The following is a 24184-nucleotide window of genomic DNA, read 5'->3' on the forward strand; positions in this document are numbered from 1 at the left end:
ACGACCCAAAACCTCCCCTTATTTATGGCTTATACTTGATCAATAAAGTTTTTAGGATATTAGCAAACTATTAGCAACACGTCTATAAGGTCAGTCACTGTGAAGGGTCACAAACAAACTTTGGGAGTGATGAAAGAGGGGGGGGGATACCCAGAATTCCTCCCTCTTCAGCCAAAGAATGAACCCCATTGTCCCAAAAAAGTGTGGAGGACAGGAACTAGACCACACATTTCCTATTCCTCCTCTAGTTTGTGTAGCCAGAAGCCCCTATTTATCATCATCACCATCATAATCATCATCATCCTTATCTTCTTCTTCTTCTTTATTTTTCTTCTTTTTCTTTTCATTTTTATACTTTTTCTTCTTCTTGTTATTTTCATCTTTAATCCTTCTTCTTCTTCTTCTTCTTCTTCTTCTTCTTCTTCTTCTTCTTCTTCTTCTTCTTCCACCACCATCGTGCTTCACGCTCACCGTTACCATTGGCAACAGGGGAACACACAGACACTTCCTGTGTCAACTTCTCAGTCCCCGCTGTCCCGAAAGTGGTAAGACAAAATGTCGCTGTAGATGTCATTGATAGCCTAATGTTTGTCTGTTGGTTGTCAGGTTCGTGTTTACTGGAGCGCTAACTGTTTCTGACGCTTTTAAGCTAGTTTGTACTGAGTTTGTGGTGTTTCAGTAACTTCCTCTCGCGTTCAACTGGCGCTAATGATGACGGCACACCGCCACCACACCATTCATCTCTAAGTTTGATAAGTTAGTTATGTGTTAAATAACTTGTGCTGATGGTTATATAATATGTGCGCCACATGCGTGAATGAGATAAAACCGTTTGAGGGAAAAATGTTGTGCAAAGCTAGCTAAACTTTACACTTCTTTGGGCTAATTCAGACATTTTTCACACTTCCTTTTTGACTGTCATTTAAGTGTGAATGTGGTTATGAGCTAGTATGCACTCAGCGGACGTACAGTTTGACTCGCATTTTCATGAAGCTATTTATTGAACATATCACATTTTATCAGTTTTTGCCAGCAAATGATGACTTTGTGATTATGGTCTCCTATCTTCTGTCATCTTTGTGTAGCTGCACGTCTCTATATTTGTGTCTTCCTGTTAATTTCTTTCTTGGCGCTCTATGACAGATAATGACAGCTAGGGTATTGCAGTTATTTTTGACAGACATTGCAATCAATGGTGATATGAGTCAGGATTAGCCGGAATGATACTTCTGATGATGCAACATTTGTTGTACCATGTTTTCTTATCTCTGGAGAGCAAGATTTCTCAGGTCAGGGCATCTCTGCAGCACCACATTACTTCATTATGAGGCTGTTTTGTCATACCCTAGTGGATATTGCACCTGGACATTGTGCAATTTTGATAATGTTGCCACTGATTTTGCAGCCCTAATGACAGTCAAATTAAGCTGAATCCCTCATATCTGTCAGTATACTTGATCAAGCCAGTGGAGTTGATTAAAAGTACTTGATCAATTGATTTATGAGAAATTTGATTACTTATAGTCTTAAATTCTTTGATTTCCCAGCACTGTTAATTTTACAGATTTGGATGGTGACATTTTGTCAACCTAGATATGGTTATTAAACTTCATTTACACACAGTAACCTTACTGAAAGCAGACTTATGTTAGGAGGAATGCCCGGTCCACAGGGATATGCAAATCATTTTGAAATTTAAAATGAAGATAAAAATGTAAAACATTACAGTCAAATGCATATGATGGTAACACATAAACTGTGAGAAACATGTGCATGCAAAATCCTTGAATGTGTGAAGGCTATTTCATTTGTAAGGTACTTAGTCACTAAAAGTTAACAGTTAAGTAAGTTCTTGACAGGTAGGTGGGGCCTCATTTGAAATCCTCTTGACATATGCTTCTCTTCTGCAGGCAATGAATGGAAGAAGTGCTTCCATTGGACAGTAAACCTGCTTGTCCCTGCAAGAAACCTGAGATTCAATTGGACCTGGTCCTGCAGTGAAACCAGAAAGAGAGAGAGGAGCAGAGAGAGGGAGGAGCAGAGAGGATGTCCCACTCAGGACAGTTGTGAAGGTTCTTCTGCTCCCAACATCAGTGACACACCTTGTCATTACAGCTTCGGCGAGACAACATGGCCTCTCCAAGGCACTTGGGCCGCACGTCTGTGGACATCGCTAATGTGATGCAAAAACTGCAGGGTAAGTGTCACTCTTTAGCTCAGCTGGCTTATGGGCAAAGCATTCTCTCCTCCTGCGCTGCTGCACCGTAACATTGTGCTGATTCAATGCCTGGGCTGCATGCCCAACTGAAGTTTGCCAGCTTTTGCAAGGCAGGAGGCTCACATGCTTACACACACACACACGCCCACACACACACATAAAGGCACACAGTTGGAAAATGTATAATTTAAATTAAGTATTGGCCTCAATGTGATTATGATCATGGGTGTCTCATTTTATCATCTCTCTGCAGCATTTTGCGGTTAAAACTTATTGGACAAAATTAGCAAAAGAAAGGATGGTTTTGTTTTCATAACTGGCTTGTTCTCAAGCATGTGTAGACATAGTCGAATCAAACATTGTGGTAATTTGATTTAAACATTCACATGGTCTCTTCTGTTTTCTCCAAGAAAGGCCATAATCTCATTCAGAGTAATGAACTAAATTCTTATGATATCTTGTGACCAAACCACAAAAAGATGTACTATATTGTTTGGTGGCCTGGATGGTGTAATTAAGAAGGTATTTAGAGAAAAGGGAATTATTTTTATTGAGTGATATACTGTGTAACCCCTGATCTCAAGACATGGATCAGGGCTCTGGTTTGTCTTCATATTTGTAAATCTTATTTTCCCTTCAAAAATAGTAAGCAAAATTTGTTGCAAAGAGTCATGCATTTTCATGTCATTACATTATTCAGGTAGTTTTCTTTAGCCAGTAAGAATAACTTTTTGCGTACATGTAATTTTTTTCCAAGAAAACAACTGATCTTTGCCCTTTTGTTTAATCACTTCTGAGAAAGAGATGTTTTCACCTGATTTGTTGGTTAAAAGGTAGCTCCTTCATTTCATTATGTTTCTAAGGTGGGCCAGGGATCATAAGAAACATTTAATCTGGTCTTGACACGGGATACTGAGTGAAAACAACCGTGGCTTCATGAATGCACAGACAATGCACTGAACAAGACTAAAACCTGACACCCTGTCTGCCCTTGGTGAAGAGCAGATCGATAGCGGGAGTCTCTTTTTGTTGGTGTCCCCCCCCTTTGTTGCAAGGGCATTGGGCCACTACCATCACTCTCAAGTGTGGTTGATTCTGGCAGCCGCTTCGGCTCCATTCACAGGTATTTCTGGAGATGCAGTATACCAGGAAATTTACCACGCTATGGCTGGTTACCATAGCGACTGTTATGAAAATTTGTCTGTGGTTGTGCCAACGCTGCCCAGTTCCTGCTCTAGAGAGACCAAGTTTCCTGTGAGCTGCAAAGCTATTTCAGTTCACTTCTTATTAATGCATATTATCACCGCAATGAGATTGAAATGTGTCATGGCAAAAGCACCTTCCATGAAGGTGTTATTTTAGTGTTTCGAGCACCCACATACCAACACAGACATGCTCTAACACAAAGTAAATGAATGCATGTTTAGGTCTCTCTATGTAGATATTTTGTGTTGTTGTTGACGTATAATGTAAGCCATAAACACTTATTGAACTGACGCCTTATTATAAGCATCTTAGACGGACAGCTATTGCAAGGACCTTTAATAAAGAATTAACCAGTCTCGACATTGTGACAATATTGTCACAACGATTATTGTTATTTTGATAAATAATCTCTGGTAAGGTGGAAATAATGACCAAGTGGGTAAATGCAAATATTAATACAAGTCATGAGTCAGGAAAAGACACCACTTGCGCCTTAACATGATTAATAATCTCTCAAATTTAGGATGACATACAGTTTCATGTCATGAAAACGATGTGTCATATAAACCCAGAAAAAAGTGTTATCTTTATTACTGTCTTGAGGAAATTTCCCTGAACGGTGCACAACAAATGGCATGATCTGCAATGCAAAGTGCCAGCCTGTTGCATGTTTTATGTCAGGAAGTGGAATTTGGTGTCAGATCACATCTGGAAGACATAATAGTGCCAGTGGTTATAGGTGCTCTGTAGATGGCGGGCAGCAGCGTAGTTTGGGGGTTTTTTTTCGCTGATGATCAAACGCTGCTTCCTGTCGTTAAAGGCATCCTGCAGAGACTCACTTTGACTTGGGCAGCGGTCCCTCTGGGTGGATGAAATAGTGACACCAGAAAATATGTTGTCTTGTGAATGCACACTGATCATCTTGTTACACCAACCAATCTTAGAGAAAATATTTGTGGCTGCCATCATACTTTAGTAGTGTTTGTCTGTTTGATATCAGTGCCATACAATCGTAGTATACCAACATGTCATGGCCTTAAAAGCCCTCAGGCTACTGTAAGCCTTCAAGTTCGTGGTGGAGTGTGCATGACAAGGGTGTCGCTCTGTTTATGCCTGGGCTCCTCTTGTGGGTTTTATGTGGGTTTCACTCTTGTGGAGACTGTGTGTCAAACAGGATATGATGAAATACAGTTGGTGAAGAGTTTTTTGGTGACGTCTAATAGTTTGAAGAATCCTCCTTTTTTTAAAAAAAAAATGCATAATTACTTTTTCAAGATTGTCTCTGATTTTTTGTAATTAAATGTAAAAGTTTACTTTTTTTCCTCTTTGCTTCCTGTGATGAATAATCAAGTGACAATATGAGAATAATAATGTATTTTTAATATATTTTTTGAACATTAAAGCATGTTTTTCTGGCAGACATCCAAGATAAGAATAAAGAATCTGAAAATGAGTGTAATATGGGACCTTTACTCGATTGTTTCAGCTCTTAAGGTCATGCTTTTTAGTGAAACGCCTGCCCACTCTGCACATGCAACCGGTAAAAACTAGATCGCAGCATTGTTATTAAAGGTCACAAACTAGAAACACTGAAAACCACTTTGGCAGAGCTCACTCATCGTTAGAGGTCTGTGCTCTCCTAGAGGGGGTGGACTAGTTACATCACTGTTGGAGTAAAAGCAAAGTACAAGAAAGACTAGCGTGCACATTGTCAGCTGTAAGCGATGCTTCTACTCTACAGTGTCAGTAACAGCTGCCAGGGACACACAGCCATGATCACACCGATGTGATCTCATGAACAGAGAGGCTAAATCCTGCTTTGCACTGAGCCAGGCTGCCTCAGACTGACTGAATAATTATGATGAAGACAGTCTTGTTTTTTGGGGGCATGCTGCTTTCATTTGCTATAGTACCTTCATGTTGTGAACCATTCAGTTGGTAATAAATCCTCAGTCTCAAGCATCTCTGCATGGACAGAATCCTTTCTTGTCCTGCCTGATTATTGTTTGCCTGGCAGAGCTAATGTAGGCCTGCTCTCAACTAAGTGGAATAACAGCAGAGAGCGTGGGCTTTTACAGTGCTCCCAGGTGACCAACACAGGCCAATGAAGCCAAGCACCTACAGCACAGTATTGCCAAAGGTATCATCTGTCCTAAGATCACCTTAAGTACTCCATGGCTCATGAGAATTGCAGATGCTTTAGTGGTTTGATGCTGTGTGTGGTGTTTGTTGCTGGGGATATCCACTTTTAATTGGCTCTTAGCTGCTAGTACTACATCAGGCATAATTAAATCAGTTGACTTGGACATAATGACTCAATGATGTGGAGCTGTTTTAGGTAACGATTTCATGCTTGTCAGAGTTAGTATATCCAAACCTGACCTACATACGTACATCTTATTACACAAAGTGCGCCGTCTAGCTGAGTTCAGGACTCTAGACAGCTCCTTAATAGCTAGTTGGATTTGAGACTGAGCAGCTGGAATATCATAAAAAAACTTTAACATTTACTAATTTGTGTTGGGTTTTGAACGTCAGTACTTTTGTCTCTGTATCAAAAAACTGCCCAAACATTGGCAGGAAACGCTTTGTTGAGATTTAAAATCTTGTTTCCTTATTTTTCAATCAGATAGTTGACATGTTACTTGTTTCTGAGGCTTTCAGTCAGTAGATGGAGTTTCGCAGCTTTAGAAGCAAAGAAGTTGGACCTTGTGTTGTTGCTGCTAGTGTTTAGACAATATTCAACATTTGAAAGTGTTGGTTTATGTTGGTGAACTCAAAAAACAACTCAAAGTAAGGTGTCAAAAATATATATTTATTACATTTATTACGTATTATCTCATCATCATGACCAAAATGCAGCTATTGTGACATGATTTCCTTGGCAGCAGAGGATTTTTCCTGGGTTGGACCCACTTGGCTTCAGAATAGAAAAAGGAAAAACCTTTAGTTGATATTTTACCATAACTTTTGCCATCCACTATTCTACTTGTGGAACAGCAGCACTGTTTTTAGGACTTTCATGGACTAATAGAATCCATATATTGGCTGGTGTGCTGATATATATATATATATATATATATATATATATATATATATATATATATATATATATATATATATATATATATATATATATATATATATATATATATATATATATATATATATACTGTATATGTATACGCACTACTGCTGAAACTTAAACTTTTACCCCCAGTTGCTCTAGAATAGAAAACTTGTGTTGACCACATCGCCCCTCTCATCCAGACTTGTTTAGCCTTCTGCTTCTGCTTTTGTACTTTTCTCTCTGCAACGTGTTGCCACAGCAAGTTGTTGCACCGAGCTAATCTCTCATTTTGTCTATCACATCTTGTGAAAGGGATCACATGTGAACCCAGCACCAGCCCAGCAGCCCAAGTGTTTGCTTTTTATTAAAATGTATTAAATTGAACATGTTGTGCATCCAAATCACATCCACATTTGACACTGATTTCTTGGGTCCTCAGCAACAGCAAGTGTAAAGCAGATTAGATAAACTCTCCAAATATGTGAATAACCTAAAGACAACCCGACAGATAGACAGACAGATTGAAATACAGCTAGAGATCCCTCGTTTTATAGTTCAGTAAACTGCTCAAAACAATTTAATAGAGGTAAAATGAAAATGTTCTCGTATCTTGCATATCAGCATACACTATGTGCTAATATTGACTATCTGTTATATTGGTCGAGCTCTAAGGAGTACTCTGTAAAGTTAGATGAATTAAGATTATGTAATATATGCATTAGACTAGACAGATTAGACTGTCGTCTTCATTTTCAAAAAAGTATGCAGGCACAGTTCACTGTGTTGTGTATCACTGAAAACTTCAAAATACAGTGGAGGGTTTAAAACACGCTCTGAAACTATTCAAATGATGTGATTACGGTTAATTACAATGCTAATGTTTTTGGTTTTAATTTGTCCTTGTTGTCATACAAGCCTGAGTGCCTTGTTTTGTTTGGGACTAGTCATAAATAATTATGAACATTAATTGTAGCATTTCTAAAAGCTCATTGTTTTCAGTGCTTTCAGCTGTCAACATCAGTTTAACAGTCCTACTTGTAACCTTTTACTGTTTTGACGTAAAAGGGGAAAAAAAATAATCCATTTTCACCCAAGTAGCTTTTCTGGGCCAGTTCCACCAGCAGTGTAGAGAGCAGTAATAATAGAATCACAAGCTCAGGACTATTTTTAGTCTATCAGAAAAGCTTTTAGTTTGCCGGTGGTCTTGAAAGAATAAAGGGACTTTTCTGCAGGAGATGATAAGCTATCAAGTACCAGACTCATTCACTATTGTGTGTTGTATTGAGAGGAGTCGAGTAGAGGTCCAATAGGAAAAACAGAGTGGTCGAAGCTGAAGTGGTTCATGCAGGACACAAATGGGTATGCTGTAGAGCTTTTACATGATACTGTGTGTGCAGCGGGAATCCCTGGGTGGGTGTGTCTGCTTTGTCGTCACAAAAGCATTGACACACAGAGAGAGCGAGAGAGAGCAGGTGGTAGATGTCACCAGCCTCAGCATTAATTATTAAGATTTGTTGCACCATGGTGAGCTTTGTGTGGCAGGCTTTTAATCTGGTTCTGTATAATGAATGGGCCTGTGGGGACTCCATTTGATTTCAATGCCAACATTTTTAAAATTCAAAAACAAAAAAATTGTAAAGGGATTTGTTTCATGATTGTCTTGGACACTGTGCTATAATCACTTTCATAGGAGATTAGACAAATCTTATTGACAAACGCAGGCCCACAAACACACAGACACACAGACACACACACACACACACACACACACACACACACACATAGGATAATGCAGCCAGAGCTGTGACATCACCGCCCCCCTCGTGCTGATTGGTGGAGCCATGCTTCTAGCTGATCTCTCTCCAGCCTCAGACGGCACGATGATACAGCGAGCAGGCAGTGCAGCGGGGGGCTGTGCACATCCACACAGGCATGGCTCCTCTGGATGGGAAAAACACAGGAAGATGGAAGGACAGGATTGTAAATGACCCTCTCTGCTAGAGTTCTCTCCTCTGCCGCCTGTGTGCGTGTGTGTCTATGCGTGCGTGTGTGTCAGTGTGTCTGTGTGTGAGAGTGTCAGGGAGGAGGGGACGTTTTCATCACTGCCTCCAGCAGCTTTTGCTTTCACCAGGGAAACCAGGCAGCTAGATCTGTTTCTCTGCTTCCTGTTGGAAAGAAAAAGGGAAAAGGACAGCTGTGTGGTGTTTTTTTTTTTTTTTTGTACCTTTTTGTTTTTTTTCCACTGTGGATGTTATCTTCACACATACATATATGTGCAGTGGAACTCATGACAGACGAAGGGAGCGAGCAGGAGAGTGGGTTGTAGAATGGCTCTCTATAAGGATGTATCTGTCAGGAAGACTTCTTTAAATCTGGTGACAGGATTTTTTCAGTATCTCCGTGGTAAGTAGGGCAGCAGCAGCCTTCATCCCTCATCTGTGTGCACATACACTGCTAATCTGGGATATAAATGGAAATATAACATATGCTAATGGTTTGTAGGTGAACCCCTGCTACATGCACTAGTTACAGTGTAATGCTACACGAACAGCTGTAAGTGTACCGCATCTGTGTGTGTGTTTATGTGTGCTATGCTTCAGTGGGCATCCCCTGTGCATCAGTGATGAAGCATTTGCCTGTGGGTCAACACAACGTCTTTGCTCCCTGTATAGTGTTCGCTGTGCTTCCTTCAACACGTGACCACTGTCTATATCTCTAAGGGAGGATGTTTAAAAATGGCCACTCAGTGCAGTGTGCAGCACTAGCCTACCGGCATGCGTGACAGGGTGTTAGAAATCAGTCCTCGACGCAACAGCAGCATCCACTAAGGCAAAGAAATCAGTTGTTTTGTTAGCCGTGCTGCATAATGCATGAGGCAGCGTGGCTGAATATATTAATAGACCACAAAAGAGGCTGGGGGTGACCTAAACAATCATGCATGTTATTACTGAACACAGAGGTGGCATGGGAGTTGTGCTGGCGGTGATTTTTCTATCCACTCATTCTCTAATCTCCTCATATGACCTCTTTTTGAGAGCACTTCTCAGGAGTGTCTATCATACTCGCACTAGTTTAGTTATTCACTTTGCACACATCTATGCAGGAGTTGTACTTTGTAACATGCTTGTTTCAGGGATGCTGTAATGCTACTTGTGTCCCATTGGAGAAATATGTAGTATAAGGTTGGATAAAGCAGGATTCTGGCTTTAGTGACAAAGGTATAGTTGAAAGTAAAATTTGGTCATTATATACAATTTGTTCTCACAGTGGCTGTTCAGTGACACAGATGTAGTTGGCTTTACTGCTACCACAGAAACACAAATGGCATATTATGGCAATATTAAAGAATGATTTCAGCCAGAAATTAACATTCAGTCATTATCTACTCACCCTCATGCAGATGGAAGGTCAGGTGAAGTTTCACAGTTAACAAAACATATCTTGAACTTCATGTAGAAACGGTGTTGCACAGTTCTCCTAAATAACTGAGGTAGATTGTAGGCTTGGGTTATACCCAAAGTTTTAAATTACGACATTGTTCTGTTTAAATATCCCAACTGACGTTGATGTTATTGTCTAAGCAAAGACAATATGTAGTGTCATTCAAATCCCTTGACTTACTATTTTCTCCCAGGAAATATACCCAAACTGGTGAGCTGCCATTCCTCTTAGAAATAAAGAAATCTGTGTCTGCATGCTGCTAAATCAGGCCAGTTAATCTGTAGTGACCTCTGCCAGCCCAGTCTTATTTCACACCTTGTCAATTATTGACATTCAAATATTGTGATATTTGATAATATCTAATATTTGCACAAACCTAGTAGATGGGGTCTTGTTTTAAAATATAATAAAACATACTAAAAACAAGATGAGATGCGTTTAGGTCAGCAAGACTTCAGATTTGAAAGGGTGTAAATAATGTCTTTTCAACTCAATTTGGGATCTTGGAGCTTCTGAAGACTTGGATTAGAATAGACAAACTGTTTGGAGCCATTTGAATGGCTTTTTGGTTTCAGATGTTTTTTTTTTTTACATCTTGGTTAGGTCATTGCTGCAACTTTGATGCTGCAAGAAATATTTTGTGAACTGTGAAAGTTCAACCACCTTTCCATTCATGAGTCGATATGACTGAATTTTTCAATTATGGGTGAACATATCCTTTAATATTTTATGCATTTTATGTTTCTGTGGTAGCCATAATTCCAACCATATCCATATCTAGAATCACTTAACAGCCACTTCATTGTAGGAGAAAATTTTTAATGTTCTCCCCATTTGGTTGTGTGTCCTCTATGAATATCACCAGCTCCTCGAGTCTCAAGTATGGTTAAGCCGTCTGAAGAGCATGTGGTATCTATCACGTATTGAAATGTGACGTGTTTGTGCCTTTTCAATTTCAGATGAGCAAGAGGCGGTGCAGAAGAGAACCTTCACAAAATGGATCAATTCTCATTTAGCAAAGGTGAGTGTCTGTTTTCCTCCACGCTCTCTGCTGCTTACATGGCTCCGATAAATGGCTTGACAGTGGCCATATTGTTGGATTATATAAACTCACTATGCTCATGTGAAACAAGTCATCGTGGCATTTAAATCATCTGGAAGTTGGATGTTAAGCTATGCCGACCTTTATCGCCAGAGACTCGTGATGTGTTATTGCTCGTCATGATTGTTTAGCTTCTCTTCGTTCACTGGTGTTTCAGGCGACTGACCCGTTGTGCCTGTGGAGGGAACTTGCTGCAACAATGATGACTCCTAATAGGGGAGGATGATTTAATTCATCCAGTTAGCTGTAAAAAATGACGTCATTTCTCTTGCATTTGAAAACAAATCATGTTTAATAGGACAGAGTTTGTTTATAATGACATTCTGCTGGATCTAATAGTAGGGAATGACCATGTCCACTATACAGTAACACTGTAAGTCGTATGTTTTTCCTGAGAGGCAACCATTGAAAAAGTCATGCTGCTTGTTGCTTTGCAGGAAAGATGAGAGACATGAAAGAGCTCAGAGGCATCTTTGCAGTCCAGAGCATTTTTACCAACGCTTACTATTTGGATGAGCTTCTGTACCACTAGTGAAGTGTGTTATGTGGGATTGTCGTGTATGAGGTTTTTTGCTGTGTGTGTGTGTGGAGGTGTGTGCGTGGGTGTTTTGTTCTTTATGCTAGTGTGTGTATTTGCGGACAGGATTGGCAGGGACAGTGATGAGGTGTGCAGATGGAGAGCAACAGGGTGAGGACAGTTCCCTGCAGGCAGTCGTCTGCTTCTAAGGCTCATGCATGTAAATAACAAGGAGTGCACAACAATAACACATGCTGAATTACATCACGCTGTGACCCTTAAATAACACAGTATATTAGATTATGCATGCTGAATTGAAATGACCCTAAGACTATGAAATATAGGACATTTTGCATTTCCTGAAGATTTTTTTTCAGAATTCAGAATAAGTCCTGAAAGGTCTGTGGTTACATGGACAATATTTCTTCAGTCTGATTGAAATCATTCAGATTTGAAATATCAACTTTAAGAATCAACTATTTACATGAGGGTTAGAACTTTTTGGACATACTTGAGGCAGTTCTGCCTGCCGTAAAGCTCCAAATCTGCCGGAATATATCAGAAGTGGAGGAATAAGAAGTTTCCAACCTTGTTAATATAATCCAACTTATTTATTCCCAAAGCCTGTTGATACAGATTTTAAGATTGTCCTACATTTTTTCCTCAGGACGATATTTATGTGTCTGGTTCACTCGACTCCAACTTTCTTAATCTTTTCAACACTTTGTTATAACCCAGGCTCTCAGGTTGAAACAAAGGAGAAAGAACAAATCTTTATTATGAGCCTTTCAACCATCGAGGTGTTAAACAATCCTAAAATCTTTTATGTCAGTGTCGCATAGATCAAATGTTTTGGTGGATTAGATGCTTCACAGCAGGTGGAAACACTTTGCACAGGTCAAAAAAGATTTTTTTGATTAAATTCTTTGTTAATACACAGCTTGTCAAATCATTTTATGTAGTCTCCATGTAATCAGTTAAGGTTGAGTCTTTGATCACAATAGTTTTAATCAGGTTGGAGAAGTATTGTCCTAATGATGACATAACATATTCAGATGGTATCGGGTTTAAGTCTGGACGGAGACATTTAGGTCTTTGTTGAGCCTGATATGCCCACTTTCGATCAAATCTTGGCTTCTAAAACTTCAGAAGAATCTCAGTTATGTGGTGGGCCAACGCAGAGACACACTGTTGTTCCACTCTTCATTATTCATGCACTGCACCCAAGCTCACTCAGTGTGCATACCAATAGGACTAATGTAGCATGAGCCATCATGAAATAGCTTTCAAACTGTGATATTTACGCTGTGGCCCACTGCTGTCTGAGCGCGCTTCAGAAGGGTTTACGGTGACTTCTTTCATCAGGGCACAAACAGTGTCTTTCAATAATTTGCAACAGTTTGTGTGTGTGAATAAATGATGAGTATCGGCCTGAATGGGATCTGCTTTTTGTGGGTGAAAGTGTGATTATCTGAGTTTGAACTTCCTCCAGTCACACTTTCCCTTCACCCTTTCCTGTCGGTTTCCTCTGATATTGTATCACTAAGCAGTTTTCCAGTGATTTTCTCAGTTTTCCACTATGAGGTCTCATGTGACTCTGTCGGTCAGCAGATTTTCCAGGGTGGGAATGATTTCCAAATTACAGAAGCTGTTTTTGCTTGATTGTATATATTAGTCGTTTTATTGGGAAATTATTTTTTGTTTTAATCTGGACAAGAGGAATAGAATAAAAATGCTGATAGTGGAAAAGTGTATTTAACTGAAAACTCTCAACACATTCTGTGTCACACAATACTAATGGACCTCTCGATTCAGTGGTAATTGAACAGCATGTTTTCTCCCTGTAGTACTTTAATGACAGGAAGAAGAGAGGTGTCCATGTGCAGAATAACAGGACAGACGCTCGCCTCTTCACACTGCTTTGCCCCAAATAGGCAGCCAACTGCATCCTGTCATGGAATATGTTGAGCTGTGAAATGACCTGTATATGATGCCAAATAAAGAATTCCCATGCTGAGCTTTTCCTTTTAATTAAGGCGTCTCTCGGCCAAATAAATACACATCTGTTTAGTTAAGTTGTGCAGTGATGCTTCCGTACACAGAAGGTTACACCACTGTCATTCATCTTGACGATCGCACAGCTCTGTAAATGTGTGGATATGATATCAGGAGACAGAACCCCATTAGGGTTAAATGAGTAGCATCGCCTCAGGACTGGGCACCAAGCCACTGCTGAGAAAAAGGCACCATCTTTTCAGCTGCAGGGAGGCTCTGTGGTTGTTGCTAACAAGTCTGTTTCTCACAACCAGCATTTGGTTTCTCTTCATCCCTGCTAATGGCTCAGAATACCAATATCCTTTCACAGTATGCAAATTAACAATGTGACATTAATGGTTCTATTAATGTGGTAGCTCACAACACGGAGTCATTTCTAATTTCAACAAGTTTCATTTGTTGTAGTGTTTCCATGTCGATAATTCTGTGCTATCGCTCCTTCAGTATAAACCACCACTCGAGGTTAACGACCTTTTTGAGGACATCAAAGATGGGGTGAAGCTCTTGGCTCTGTTGGAGGTGCTGTCTGGACAAAGACTAGTAAGTAGTACTTGTGGTGTGTTTTTTGCACCAAGTGTGGATTTTCTAAAGGGGAAGAGTCTCCTTGTATAATATGCACTAGAAATAATAAATATGTAAATCAATGCATGCTTTTACATCTTGTACTTTTATGTGTGGATTCCCTTATGTAACATCTTGTGGTTTCATTTATTTCATTATTTAAGTTAAAAATCTGCAATCTGAGTCACACTTAAAATCGTGTTTAACAATTTACACAATTCGGAGTTCTGCTGTTAATCACTGAAATACTTTGCAAAGCTTTTTTGTCAGTTAAGCAGTAAAGATTTTGCCAGATAGCAAAAGGGATTTGCTGATATTAACAGCAGACATGACAATGAGTGTAAGCAGTTGATGTCATAAGTATTAAGTCCTAAAGCTACAACATGGTACTTTCTTTTTTGGACTTCTCTGGTGGTGATGAAAATGGTGTAGTGTTGTCAAAGATATTGAATATCAATTCTGATAATCAACATGAATTCTGAATATCTGACTCAGTTTCCAGACTACAGAGCAGCTTCTTTCCTTGTTGCTTATGTAGGTCAAATATCAGACTTTTAACAAGTTAAAAGTTTGTTTACCTTCATACCTTTAAATGTTCATGTGTAAGTTGACAAAATATATGTCTAGGAAAGTCAAAATCTTATTGGTCTATATATATGTTTTATGTCCTTCTCCATTTATCTTAAAAATGGAAACTACTTACTCACTTACTTTGACAACACAAGTGAATCAGGATGCACACAAACCTAAATTAAGACCATATATATCTATTCTGTCTTAAAAAATCCCAAATTAAGATAAAATTGTTGTTGCTCACATTAAGTGTTGGATCACTGCACAGAAATTGCAGCGCCCTAATTTAGATCTGATCCTCCTCACCGTGAGATGCTGCTGGCTCACACACAAGCATATGAACTGGCCCAGACAGCGATAGGGATTTAGTAAACAGACCTGTCTTGAAACAAACTGCCATGTCATCTGTAAAGCTGTTACTTGGCAGATGAGTCCTTTGCACGTCACGATGAGCACCGCCTGCACTGCTTACTGCTTTCAGGAGTGCTCCCCTGATGCTTTATATCAGCCAAAATAATTTACATACGCATATCTCACTGAAATTGGTTCTGTCTCATGGTTAAGATCACAGGATTATACGTATTTCTTAAAGCGGCCTACTTTTAGGGAAAGTATCCTCAGCTTTATCTGATTCTTTGCTAGCTCTTTGCCAGCTTTATCTGATTTTTAATATCTGCCCTCTCTGTCTTCAGCCACGTGAGCAAGGCCGCCAGCTGAAGAGGATCCACTGGGTCTCCAACATTGGTACTGCGCTCAAATTCCTCGAAGGCAGAAAGGTAAGCGTTCAGTCATAACAGCGGTTTCACCTTGAATGTCCATGCATTTCCATGCTAAATATCATACTAGAAAGAAACAGTCGCATGTTTTAAAGGGGAAATTCTCCTGAAAATGAAAATCCAGTCCTTATCTGCTTACCCTCATGCAAATGGAAAGTTGGGTGAAGTTACGCAGTAGCTTCACTGCAGAAAAGTGTTGCAGCATTGTCTTAAACAGCTGAAGTAGACGGGGACCGAGCTCCTAGATCTTAACTTGATTAAAAACTGAAATCCTCACTGTAGCTGAAAGAGTTAGTATGCACCCTGTTTGAAGTGCATGCACAAGCTCGACTTTGCCTCGAGGGTGTTGATAATGTCTTTTCAAATCAATTTGGGGTCTCGAGGCATCTGAAGACTTAATGCAGCAAGAGCTTCAGATGTTTAAGAGAAAGCTGCAACTCTGTTTTGCTGTGAAGCTCCAGAAATGTTGTAGGGACTACAAAACCTCACCTGACTTTCCATCGGCTTGAAGGTGGGTAAATAATGACTGAACTAGATTTTTGGGTGAAGTTATCCTTTAGGAAGTCAAGGCTGTGATTAAGAACTGGATGATAAAAAGCTGTTGATTTTTTTTGTATTAGTGCACATCAGGTGTCAGTGGGTGTACAAAATGCACTATTTTCAGATGAGCAGCATATAAAAAGTGGACTTCTTGATTACATAACGTCTCTAAATCCTTGGCTTCATTAAGCCTGTGTTCCATTTTCATCTGGGTTCCCTGAGGACTGAGACTTACATTGTTGTGATCTCTCTCCCATCATGTGTGCCCTCAGTCTGTGTATCGAGGATCTCCGGTCAGTCGCCATTAAACGCCCTGTGTGATCCTATACTGTATGCATTCTTTTCATTTGATGCACGATAAGCAATGCTTGGATACGGCCATTCTGTTTCAATAAATGCAGTCATTATGCTTTTCTACTGACATGCATTTTGATGCATTTTGATTCAAGCACTAGTCAATGAGGTGCTTGGCTCTCTATAGCTATGAGGTTTTTAAATGTAGAGATGTGAACATGAAAAAATGTTGCAGTTATCTAATGCAAGTTCTGCAGTGCTGTGATATCTCTGCTTTTCATTTAAAGCCTAGTTGAACACAATTATTTTCTATCTTTTCTTTTATTCCTTCTGGTTCACTGTGGCTGTCTCTGCCTGGTTTGGCTATATTACAGTTCCTACAGTCATCAAAGTCCTGACTTTGATGACTGAGCAAACAAAAGCTTGCCTTCTTTTGGAGAGAATTAACATGAGGGGTTCTGTCGGGGCAAATGCAAAACAAGTCTCACCTCCAGACTGTCTGCATGTGACATATAATCCTCTGCTGTGTGTTTCAGATCAAACTTGTAAACATTCATGCCACTGACATCGCAGATGGACGACCATCAATTGTCCTTGGGCTGATATGGACTGTTATCCTCTACTTCCAGGTAATACTTCATCTGATCCCTGAGAGTTTAATAACTGTATTCACTCAATGCTGTTATGAATAAATCCATTCTCAAACTGGACCAAATGTTGCTTAACTTTTTGACCCACTGCTGATCTTCATTTTTTTGTAAACATTAAGTAGCATTTAAATATCTTATAAAAAATTTCATCTATAAAAATAAAATCAAGCTGGTACAGGGGCTTTATGCAACATGTAATTATTTGCAATTCAACAGCAGTGAAAAACGTTAGATTTTTTAATGTACAAGAAAATAAACAGACAGAGGGACCTGACAGGTAGCAGCTGCGTAGCAATTTGGCTGCTAATGCACAGTTTTAACAGCTGCTTCAGTGAAAACAAGACAACATGGACTCATAAAGCCGACAGTACATCATGTTTTAACATGCGACTGATGGACTACAGCCTGCCCTCTCCGCTCTGGCATCTAGCTAGCTGAGTTACACCTGAACACTGACACAGCACAATCGCACTAACACATCTGAGGGTGGCTACACACTGCCTGCCAAGAAGCAGGAACAGGAACAAGAATGATACAGGGAAATACTGTGAAATTCTTGCAGTAATGGCTTACATTTTTGATAACGTAACTAAATAATGGATTACAAATGAGTTATCCCCGATATTGGTCACAAGGCAACATCCCCTCCTCCTCTTGTTCTTGTTCTCCATGTAGATTGAGGAGTTAACAAGTAACCTGCCAGCCCTCCAGGCTCTGTCCAACAGCAACTCTTCTGTGGAGAGTATAGCCAGCTCTGAAACAGGAAGCCCCCCCATGAAGAGAAAGGTTGTCAACAAATTTCAGGGCAATGCCAAGAAGGCCCTGCTCAGATGGGTGCAGTGCACAGCTGCAAAGTAAGTCACTTTCAAATGCCCTTTTTGGCCACGTGTTACAGCCTGTTTATAGATACATTTTCCATGTACTGTTTAAGATGCAGTTTGTAGTAACATTTGTGTTTTTCAGGTATCATGGAATTGAGGTGAAGGACTTTGGTCCCAGCTGGCGCGATGGTGTCGCCTTCCAGTCGGTGGTGCACGCCATCAGGCCAGACCTGGTGGACATGGAGGTGGTGCGGAGGAGGAGCAACAGGGAGAATTTGGAGGAAGCCTTTGCACTAGCAGAAAATGAGCTGGGTATTCCCCGTCTGCTGGACCCAGAAGGTGCCAATGACCTTTTCCTGCTGCCTTCATTAAATATTCCAACGTAGTAGACAATTCAGACCAGCTAGCATTAAATCTTGTGTGACATGGTTGAATATTTGGACGGTTTTCCCAGTGTTTAAGACATGAATCAGCAACTATACAGTATTAGTGATTGTTGGAATATGTCAATATTATATCCTCACAGTGATATAAGACATCTTAGATTTTTTTTACTCTTGGTCAAAAATACCATGACATCTGATGCTGCCACCCAGTCCCAGCATTTATGAATTCCTTTTGATGAGATTTCACAATATCTGGATACATTCGCTATTGTGATATAGTCAAAAGATATTGCAATTTTATTTCATTGTCGATTTTTTTTGGGGGGACAAATTGCTGCTGAAAAGATCATTGAAATCCAGCAGGGGATTAAAATTCCGTGTCGTGGCTCTGTAGAAGTGAAGCAGTCCGCAGCAGCTCTGCAGTCCTGTCTTCACTGGCAGAGTCGTGATGCTTTATTGCGAGAAGAGCCGCACTCAATTGTCTCTGCTTTTACAGGAGCTTGACCCTGATTTCTAGAAACATCAGGCCGAGGTTGTAGATGAAAGTAGACATGTATAATTAGCTGTCAAGCCTGAGGAGATTTATCCTCTTGAGGTCGCAAAATGCTTTTTCTTTTTTTTCTTTTTTTTTTATGTCATATTGACATCATCCCCATCCCCCTTCAGCACTACATGAATACAAGAATGAGCTCATATTTTAAGTTTAGCACGGACATGATTTTTCGAGTTCTGAGTCACTTGCTATCACTGCCTATGTTTAGATGTTTTGTTTTATCAGAAGTTTGTCAGATAATGTTTGTGTCGCTCTGTAGATGTGGATGTTGACAAGCCGGACGAGAAATCCATCATGACATATGTGGCTCAGTTTCTCAAGCACTACCCGAACCCCCACCACTCCGAGACTGATGGACAGCAGGATGAGGTACTTTTGTTTTGGAAAATGTACGATTTTGTGATACATGAAGCTAGAGAAGAAATATTGAGTGTTGTTTTTTTTGTTGTTTTTTTTAAGTTGTATATATTGTGACCATCCACAACAATCACTTAGTTTATCATCGTACATAGAGATCACAACAGCATATGCTTAAAAAAAACATGCTTTAAAGGTGCAATTTGTATGACATGGCCAGAATTTTTGTTTAAAACAAATCCGAAAGCCCGACAGCCCTTGTAATTTCGGCACTCATGTTGTGCAGCCCAGTCTGAGGTCCAGCTCCAGCTAACTGAACTTTTTAGCTAATGTTAGCTAGCAACAGTCAAGGACAGTTAGCAAAGAGCAGCAGTTGTGGGATACTGCCCTTTTCAGTTTTGTAGCTACCTTTGAATACTGGCCGTATTTGACAAATTACACCATTAGCTGTTGCTGAGCTTAATTGTTTTTAATTGTTAATTCCTTTGCATGCAATTTTTCACATTTGTCATTTTATCACACGAAGATCTCATGAATCAAAATAATCATTGCATGAGCACAGTGACAATAAAATCATCACAGTTCTGTTTTCCATCATCAGACTCATTTAATTCATCCATCTACGTATTTTTTGTGCACATTAAGCTGCTTCTTGGCTCAATTCCAACTTTTGCACTGTCAGTGCCAGTACTCCAGGTGAGAGATCAGGTCATGATGCTGCATGCTTTCTGTTTGCTTTCTGTTTGGAGTTTATTCCCATCTCACTCTCGTCCCATTTCCCACCCTCTTTGCTTCCTTTTAATAATGCATCTAATGCATTCTTTGGTGTGTTTGCATCTCTTTGTGTGCCTTGCTGCTTTCCTGGATAGTTTGGTCCCCAAGATATAGAGCAAATGCTTGAGGTATGTTTCTCTAATCTAACAGACTGAACCAGAGGTTTGAACTATTGTCTATACCCCTTTCCTTCTAATATGACTTGTCAAACTTTGTGTGGAATCTTAGTTGTAAATCTATTTTTTTAGTTCTTAACTCTGTTTTTTACCTCTTTTAAATGAATTAATGAGGTTTTTATGGAATGTCAGTTTGGTATGAGTTTCTCAACATATTTGCATGCTGAATATGAACTAAAAGCAAAATTAGAGTTGGTTTGTCCCTGTGAGTCTGAGCTGAATGTCCCCTGATTGTGACAGAGAGAGGAGCGAAAGATGCTGAGAGAGCTGAAGGTGTTTTTAGATCAGCTGGAGAGAGATGTGCTGCGGGCTCAGGGAGCAGAGGGAAACCTCACTGACAAATATCAGGTGAGTCAGGCCTGGAAAGACAGAGTGCCCCATTACATAACAGACATTTATCAACTCTCACCACTCGCTGTTCTCATTTTATCCTTTTGTTTTTGCAGGCATTCAAGAGCTTCCGTGTACAGTATGAAATGAAGAAAAAGCAGACAGATCCGCTGCTTCAGCCGGTGAATAGAGACGGAAAGCTGTCAGTGGATCAAGCTCTGGTCAAACAAGCGTGGGACCGTGTGTCTGCCAGGGTGAGTCTACTGCATTCTTCTGCACAACATGAATACTTTATAACTGAGCCGAGCATAATTAATTATGATAATTAATCATACCTACGATAAACACGACCTGATAATGAATAATAAATTGTCCGTTTGCCATTTGCTATCATGTTAGCTTTAAGATTGCATCAAAGTCATCATAATGAGAGAGAAACACAACTGAGGGCTCCTCTCTTCTATTCTGGCTGCCAGTGAAAGTTCAGCGGGGTGCAAGCATTTGAATCAAGAGTTTGTTCAGAGGGGAGGAGATGAGAACAGAGGGGGTTTTGTTCATTGGCCAATCGACTCTTCTGGACATCCAGCGCTTGTCTAGACTTGCATAAAACTCTTTTTGTGGCCCGAAAGCTTGTGAACATATGGAAATGTTTCGATCAGCATCGCCTCCTCTATGGTGGGATCTTGCTTTAGTCAAGTGGGTTTTTAAATGGATGTCAATTGCAGCTGCTGGACTGGCACATCCATCTGGACAAGTCCCTGCCTGGTCCTCTGGGTGTGATTGGAGCCTGGCTTCACAGGGCAGAGATGGCTCTGAGAGAGGACATTCCCATCCAACATGCACATGAGGAGACAGCCAATGTACTTCACAGAAAACTAGAGCAGCATAAGGTAACACGGCAAATCTTTGACCTTCCGAGTATTTTGATACCTACCAAGCTGTTTTATATGCTTAATTACATTTGACATTTTGCAGGAGGTATTAAAAAACTTGGAATCGCACAGACAAACCTTCCATCAGATCCACAGAGACAGATCAGTGAATGGGGTACCTATCCCACCTGAGCAGCTACAAGATATGGCTGAACGGTATGATCTTGGCCTGGATCACTATAGTGTTACCAGTGTGTCCTCTTATAGTGTTTTCTAATAATAGACCATTTTCATTTGGCAGCCACTTTGCTGGGCGACTCAAATGTTTTTGAATACAACTGAATAATTCACCCTCTGGCATAAACTTTTGTAAATCTGCGGCATAAAGTAGTGTTTATGAATTTTTCCTTTAAAATGTTCTGTACTGTTTATAATTGAGTAAAAAAAAAAAAAAGCGGCCTCTAATTGAATAAACATTTTACACTTTGCAGGTTCAACTTTGTGTCCACATCATCATATGCTCACTTGATTAAACTGGAGTTCTGGGAGATGAAGTATCGACTGATGGCATTTCTTATGTTGGCCGAGTCAAAGCTCAAGTCCTGGATCATCAAGTACGGCAGACGGGACTCTGTTGAACTCCTGTTGCAAACCTACCTTGTAAGTTAAAATCCTCCTTGTAGTTGCAGGATTCTAATGTGTCTTTCACACTATTTAATTTTATTTTAACGTTTCTGTTCCAGACTTTTGTTGAAGGCCACAGGTTCTTTGAGCAGTATGAGATCATCTTCACAGGCCTCAAGCAAGCTGCAGAAGTTTATGTCAAATCTGACAGTTCAAGTAAGACTCCTTTCTGTTTTATTACCAGTTTGTTTGCTATTTATATATTTATGTTATATGTATAGTTTTAAAATCCCTCCATTGGCTACCTGCCTGCTTCAGAATTGATTTTAAGATAATTCTATTGGTTTATAAAGCTCTTGGTCTTGTTTATCAGATTTGCTTTTAACCAATAAACTCTCCAGACCCCTCAGGTCTTCTTGTAGACTTATAATTATCTTAAATCCAGAACAGAAACTCATGTTGAGGCATTGATTTATTACTATGGACCACATCGCTTGGAACATGCTTCCAGAACACCTGAGGGCTGCAGAGAATGTTATAAAGCAAACTCAAGACATTACTGTTATTGTAGCTTTTTCTTTTTGTCTGTTTATTTGTGTATTTTTTTGATGATAGCATTTTTGTTTTTTGTATTTCAATTATGAAATATTTTAAATTCCAGTGTTCTATTTATTTATTTATGTTTGATGGGGTGGGGGGTGTATTGTTCACTGTGTGAAGCCTTTTATTTGACTGTCTTGTTCGTCTGGGCTCAAACAGTCTTATTATTGATTTCATGTTACAGGGTCTAAGACCTGTAACAAGGGTAAGTCTAAAAACAGTCCAACAACCTTTAAAACCTTGATTTTGCCTGTCTCCTGAGCTGTTTCCTTCTGTAAACTTGGGGCTGCACATTTCTTTTCTAACATTCTGTTAACCCAGAGGACAATCATGACATTGCATTATGCATGGAAACGTAACAGTAACCGCATTACATGGAATGCTATTTTAGCACGATCTCTCTGACCTAACATCATGTCGCTTCCACCAATGAGCCAAATGATCAGCAGACATAATCAGATGCTGTTTATTTTATAGCTGTCCAGCTGATATCAATATTGGTTTCTGCACTAATGATATATTTTGCTTCCAGTTGATGAAGCAGAGGGGGTAAATAAATTCCTGAGTGATGCCACAGCTCAGTGGAAGAACCTGGCTTTGGAGGTGCGGAGCGTTCGCAGCATGCTGGAGGAAGTGATTGCTAACTGGGAGAAGTACAGCAGCACCGTGGCAGGTCTGCAGGCCTGGCTCGAGGACGCCGAGCAGATGCTCAATCAGTCAGAGAGTGCCAAACGTGTAAGTACAACAGATAAAAGTAATGATAAATATGTATTTATTGTTTGCATCGTACATATTATATTTCTCCTTCTAAGATGTTTGAGGGATGTTTTTAAATGTTCACAAAGCATTTGAGATTGTGTAACTCTGGTGTTTGTTTTCCTTTCTTCTTTCAGGATTTTTTCAGAAACCTCTCTCATTGGATGCAGCAGCACATGGACATGAACGACGCCGGGAACTTCCTCATTGAGACCTGCGATGAAACAGTTTCACGAGATCTGAAGCAGCAGCTCCTCCTTCTGAACGGGAGATGGAGGGAACTGTTTGTCAAAGTCAAACATGTAAATACAATGCAGTGTTCGAAATAATATGATGATACTTTCTGTCTCATCAGCTTGAGTTAAAAATGATTAATCTGCTGTCTTCCTCTGTGTCGTTGGCAGTATGCAAGAGCAGACGAGGTTGATAAATTGAGGCAAGACTACCAGGATGGCATTAATACTTTGAAAATGTTCATGGATGCAACAAATGAGAAGATGACTGCTCCTGTCCAAGTATCTTTCCTGAATGTCAGAGCTTTCACACAAGATGTTGAGGTAAATACCTGATATGCTCATCCCAATTTTTTTGTTCCTCTTCTGCATAATGAAAATCACTATACTGTGTATCCTTATTTACTGTAGGAAATCAAGCACAAAGTGCCAGCGATGGAAGCCGCCTGTAAGGCAGCGAGCCGTACCGCTCAGCTGTTGACCAAAGACACTCCACAGGAGGAGGTTTCACAGATGACAGCTGTGATGGCCTCGATCAAAGAGCAGCTGAGCAAGGTGTGTGTGTGTCATTATACAGTGTGTCATCCACTTGTCACCAGTGATGTCACTTACTAGCATAGTTGCATTGTTTGTTTTTTTAATCTTGTTAAGATAACACATATCAGTCACCACTGAATCAGTTTAATCAACATGTTTTCC

The 24184-nt window shown here is 39.9% G+C and overlaps 1 protein-coding gene across 11 annotated transcripts in view; it reads left to right on the forward strand.

The window, feature by feature from the left end:
• Positions 1-464: 464 nt before the first annotated feature.
• The window catches only part of syne1b (spectrin repeat containing, nuclear envelope 1b), a 78575-nt gene continuing 54855 nt past the window's right edge, over positions 465-24184 (forward strand). For 2 of the 11 annotated variants that reach the window (XM_037071066.1, XM_037071067.1), the window contains exons 1-20: positions 465-545; positions 1911-2197; positions 10895-10956; positions 14054-14149; positions 15436-15519; positions 16890-16982; positions 17679-17857; positions 17967-18163; positions 19023-19132; positions 19990-20022; positions 20311-20418; positions 20517-20654; positions 21126-21290; positions 21376-21488; positions 21764-21932; positions 22016-22112; positions 23029-23231; positions 23390-23554; positions 23657-23809; positions 23897-24040. In XM_037071066.1, the coding sequence (XP_036926961.1) occupies positions 2131-2197; positions 10895-10956; positions 14054-14149; positions 15436-15519; positions 16890-16982; positions 17679-17857; positions 17967-18163; positions 19023-19132; positions 19990-20022; positions 20311-20418; positions 20517-20654; positions 21126-21290; positions 21376-21488; positions 21764-21932; positions 22016-22112; positions 23029-23231; positions 23390-23554; positions 23657-23809; positions 23897-24040 (2376 nt within the window). In that variant the 5' untranslated portion in view covers positions 465-545; positions 1911-2130. Of the gene's footprint in view, positions 546-1910; positions 2198-8454; positions 8898-10894; positions 10957-14053; positions 14150-15435; positions 15520-16889; positions 16983-17678; positions 17858-17966; positions 18164-19022; positions 19133-19989; positions 20023-20310; positions 20419-20516; positions 20655-21125; positions 21291-21375; positions 21489-21763; positions 21933-22015; positions 22113-22680; positions 22702-23028; positions 23232-23389; positions 23555-23656; positions 23810-23896; positions 24041-24184 lie in introns of those variants that run through there. The other 9 variants (XM_037071056.1, XM_037071062.1, XM_037071063.1 and 6 more) reach the window with 7 other exon arrangements.

Source organism: Acanthopagrus latus, chromosome 16, assembly GCF_904848185.1.
Source record: "Acanthopagrus latus isolate v.2019 chromosome 16, fAcaLat1.1, whole genome shotgun sequence".
Lineage (NCBI taxonomy): Eukaryota > Metazoa > Chordata > Actinopteri > Spariformes > Sparidae > Acanthopagrus > Acanthopagrus latus.